We start from the raw sequence: 5,000 nt of genomic DNA, 5'->3' as shown, positions 1-5,000 counted from the left end.
ACAGGCCAATTTCCGGGAGTTTGCAATCCCTCATTTCTCACATTTGCACTTATAATATGTGCAAAAGCATGCACTGCCACTACTGACTGAACCTAGCCCTTCTGCTGTGCAAATCGAATCAAGACTGCCTAGTGAAGCACATGGGTGGAGGAAAGGATCCGAGTCGGGCGGATTTTTCTGCTATGTAAGTTTATCTCCAAGAAACGTCTCTCAGCCAACGGGAAATAGCCAAGAAAGTGGGTGTTTGCAAAATTTCAGTTGCAAAAGTGAAAAGAAAACTTGATCATTTGGATAACTATGAATGAAAGAACTACTGTGTCAAGTGTAAGCCCTTCACAGTAAAAAAAAAAAAAAAAAAAAAAAAAAAAAAAAAAAAAGAGCTAAATGAGATGGGATCCGTGTATGCAGGACAACTAAGGTGCCAAGCTAACCGTAACCATGTGGAAGATACGTCTGACAAAGGCTCGCAATAACTGGAGATCCGCGAATTGGTTAAAGGTAAATCTCACTTAAATTTTCATTTTGACTACGGTTCTATGTGATTCAAGCACAATTTAGTAAATTACATATGCATACATGGAAAAAAATAAATTTGGTTCAAATGCTAGATCAGAAAAAAGGTCAAGTTGGAGATAGAGAGTTCAAGAGTTTTCTTTTAATGTTCCAGGCATTTCGTAACTTTCATTGTTCTTTTTTATCTGCAGGTTTGTTTCTCTGCTGAGTCTGCGGTAGAATTTCCAATGGGCAGACGAACATTTGTTGGAAAAACCAGCCCGACTGCCAGAGAACACAAGCAAAATTCCCGACCAAGGTGATGGTGAGGTCTATGATTTCTGTCATGGGTGCTGGAAGATTAGAGATCGTAAAAGGTCGTATAAATCAAGTTGGATATCGTGACATTATTAATAGACGTTTTCAGCACCAACTTCGCGAGTGGTTCCCAGATAATGACAGTTTTTTCCTGCATGATGGAGCTCCTTGCCACACAGCCAAAAGTGTTAAAATCCACTTGGTTTGTCATGGTTTTAGAGTGCTTGATTTAATTCCAGATGTAAATACTATATAAGGTTTATGGAAACACACGAAACACGAGATAAGCCAAGTAGAATGTAATTACAAAGTTAAGCTAAAAGAATGATTGATGGAGGTATGGTATAAAACCCCTGAAACCAGGGAAAAGGCCCCCTGTACATTCGAGGCATGCCAAGGCATCTTGCTACAGCGATTAAGGCTAAGGGAGATTACTCTGGTAACTAATATCATGTATGTAATAATGTGCGCAAATGAAATTAGTATACGGCAAATTATGTATGAGTGTGAGTGTGTGTGTGTACATATATAGATACATGTAAAATACCTACCTACCTACATACATACAAACATACATACATACATTTATATATGTATATATATATATATATATATATATAAACACTTAACATTCACACCTTTTCGTATAAGTTTACATGGCCGCAAAATTATATTTTTGAAAAAAGAAAAATCTCAAATGTTCTTTTATTTCGTTACCTACTGCCTGACCTTCACAGAATTCCAAAGCTTTAACGATGATCTACAAGACGGCGGCGATTAGGAGGAAGAAATCAATGAAACGAACCGGAAAGAGAAAACAGAGACAAAGAAAAAAAAAAAAAGAAGAAAAAGTAAAACTGCCGATGTTGTCGCAATGGAACATGACAATACCTGCGACCTTCCCTCGGTCTCCCGCATGTCAAAATCAATACGAGCCTCCAATAGCTTTCTTGGGACGAAACCACCTCCTTCTTGCTTCAAGATGCCTCTAAACTGCGTGGAAACCAAACCATTCTCACATAATATCGAGAACTTTAACCGAAAAGGCAATCATCGCAAACTGACCAGTTATGCTTTCGACGCGAAACATCAAAAATAATATAACAATTATTTGATAACACGGTGAATATTTCCACACATTTTCGCGATCACCTTTTGACAAAGAAATTTCTATAGAAATCCCCTTGACGTTTGTGTCGAGAATTGCACGTGTCGCTCTGAATTATTCGGCACCCAACACGCGGTGCGGATTAGGTGCGAGGCAAGAGGAAGCGGAGCCTAAAATCTGTAATCTTTGGCGCTTGTTTTTCTTACTTGCGTTTATTCTTGACATTGCATTACATTTGAAACAAACAGTACAATAGTAGAGATCACTAATAAACAAGACGCGCGGAATCATATATAAAAATACTAGTACGTGTGTGTGTGTGTGTGTGTGTGTGTGTGTGTGTGTGTGTGTGTGTGTGTGTGTGTGTGTGTGTGTGTGTGTGTGTGTATGTGTGTGTTTGTGTGTGTGTTTGTGTGTGTGTTTGTGTGTGTGTTTGTGTGTGTGTGTGTGTGTGTGTATGTGTGTGTGTGTGTGTGTGTGTGTGTGTGTGTGTGTGTGTGTGTGTGTGTGTGTGTGTGTGTGTGTGTGTGTGTGTGTGTGTGTGTGTGTACAATAAAAATGAATATATAATAATATTGCCAAGAGTTATGTGAATTCTGATGACATCCAATGCAATTATAGAGTATACATGCATATATACATAAACACACATATATGTGTATATATGTATTTATACATACACACAAAAAAACAAAAAAAAACTAGAAGACTGGGAGAAAGAAAGAAAAAACGGAACTTGTAAAAAGTACAGAAGTTCTTCAGTTAAGGACTAAACTGCAGGAATTGTCAGGCAATAATTTAAATGTCTGTTCAAAAGTTCTCAGCGACTGCAAGTGACCGTGCATACTTGGTGAGATAATGCAATTGTAGTTTTCAAATACTGTTAACTATTCTCTCATTATGGTCAAAAAGAATTCGACAGTTTCTCGTCAAAAACGAAGAGAGAAAAAAACACCTTTTATCATTCAATGTTTTCTCTAATACACAGCCAAGACATGCTTCCTCCACATTATCTCCACATTACTTCAGGACCGAAAGCCCGAAGAGCGACACCTCCTTCCCGTCAATCACCGGGGATGTGCATTTTTATTTTATTATTATCATTATTATTTTTTTTTTATTATTTTTTTTTTTTTTTTTTACAGCTGTCATCCTGCGCTGAGAATGGATAACGGCCAATCTATATTCCTCCTGTATCAATATTCTTCGTTTATGCATAATACCTTTTAAACCAAAATTTAGAAATACGGAAAAAAAAAAAAAAAAAAAAAATCCGCAGCCTTCCGACTGTCATTTGTTTCCCGAACAGCAGACGAATTTCCGTAGAATTACAGTCCTACTCAGTCCACTCACCTATCCTCGGCGATCCGTGCCAGCAGCGGCTCCAGCCAGCCTTCGGTGCACTCTACGTGGGCGTCCAGGAAGGTGATGACTTGACCTTTGACCTGCGAAGCCCCCAGCAAGCGCGCGCGGATCAGGCCGGACCTCTCGACGGTTCGGAGCACGCGCACGGGGACAGGCAGCGTCTTCACGTGCTGCTCGAGCTCCTCGCCCAAATAGTCTGGCGGCGAGGCAGGTTCGGGAAGTAGATTAATCTGTTTGTTGTGTATAATGTAAGCAAGTTTGTTTTTTGCTGGTTGGTTTGTTGTTCGCGTTTTTGTGTAAGTGTAAGTGTGCGTACATAATGTTCCTGCTAAAAATTCAACATCATTCTGCAACTAGAATCTAATTTACAACTAATCCAATAAGCACCAAGACCTTCATTACACACTGAAATAATATAAATATTCACTCCACAAAAGTGCTGTACGTGCGTAAGAAGACGAACAAATAGAACAAGAAAAAGAAAAAGATAAATAATAGAAGGAAGAAAAAGGAAAGAAAAGAAAAGAAAGAGAAAATCTTTCTGTAACGTGCAAATGATGATAATAATAATAACAGTAATAATAATAATAATAATAATAATAATAATAATAATAATAATAATAATAATAATAACAATAATTATTATTATAGTAATGATAATAATAATAATAATAATAATAATAATAATAATAATAATAATAATAATTATAGTAATAATAATAATAATAATAATAATAATAATAATAATAATAATTATAGTTATAATAATAATAATTATAATAAAAATAATAATAATAATAATTATAGTTATAATAATAATAATAGTAATAATAATAGTAATAGTAATAGTAATAGTAATAGTAATAGTAATAGTAATAGTAATAGTAATAGTAATAGTAATAGTAATAGTAATAGTAATAGTAATAGTAATAGTAATAGTAATAATAATAATAATAATAATAATAATAATAATAATAATGATAATGATAATGATAATGATAATGATAATGATAATGATAATGATAATGATAATGATAATAACAATATTAACAATAATAATAATGACAATATATTATAATAATCAAAATAATACTTATAACAATAACAATATTGACAATATATTATAATAATAAAAATATTACTAATAACAATAACAATAATAACAGTGATACCTAATGACAATAACTACCAATAATAATAACAATAACAGTAATAACATCAATAATAGTAAAAATAGTAAATTATAATAAATAATAGTAATAATAATAATAATAACAATAATAATAATAATAAAATAATAATGTTAATGTTAATGATAATAATAATAAAAAACAATAATTCTAACAATCACAAATAAAACAATAATAACGGAGAACAGAAATAATTATCAAGCAGAGATAACAGACAAATGAAAGAAAAGCAAAATATGAAGAAATTAAAAAAACAAAAAAACAATTCAACACGAGAAATTATCTTTTGAAAGTAAAACCATTAGAACAAAGCAAGGACTAAAAGACAAAAAGGGCAAAAGAAGAGAGACAAAAGAATGAGAAGCGAGGAAGGATTATTATTACAAGGAAAACAGTTAGAAAAGAATACAATAACAAGGCGGGAAAAACGGCTAAATAATATTAATAATGTCGAATAACATGAAGAAGGACAAATCAGAAAACTGGGGAATAAGTAGAATAACTTACAAAATAGAACAAAAATAACC

General features: G+C 33.4%; 1 protein-coding gene across 3 annotated transcripts in view; it reads right to left on the bottom strand.

Moving 5' to 3' along the window:
• Positions 1–5,000, bottom strand: part of LOC125026166 (polypeptide N-acetylgalactosaminyltransferase 5-like) — a 62,932-nt gene that overhangs the window by 36,671 nt on the left and 21,261 nt on the right. For all 3 annotated transcript variants that reach the window (XM_047614441.1, XM_047614440.1, XM_047614442.1), the window contains exon 4: positions 3,272–3,479. In XM_047614441.1, coding sequence (XP_047470397.1) covers positions 3,272–3,479 — 208 coding nt within the window. The remainder of the gene's footprint in view (positions 1–3,271; positions 3,480–5,000) is intronic.

Source organism: Penaeus chinensis, chromosome 6 (assembly GCF_019202785.1).
Source record: "Penaeus chinensis breed Huanghai No. 1 chromosome 6, ASM1920278v2, whole genome shotgun sequence".
NCBI classification, from domain to species: domain Eukaryota; kingdom Metazoa; phylum Arthropoda; class Malacostraca; order Decapoda; family Penaeidae; genus Penaeus; species Penaeus chinensis.
The sequence above is the reverse complement of the archived record's forward strand: the minus strand, read 5'-3'. Positions and strand labels throughout refer to the sequence as shown.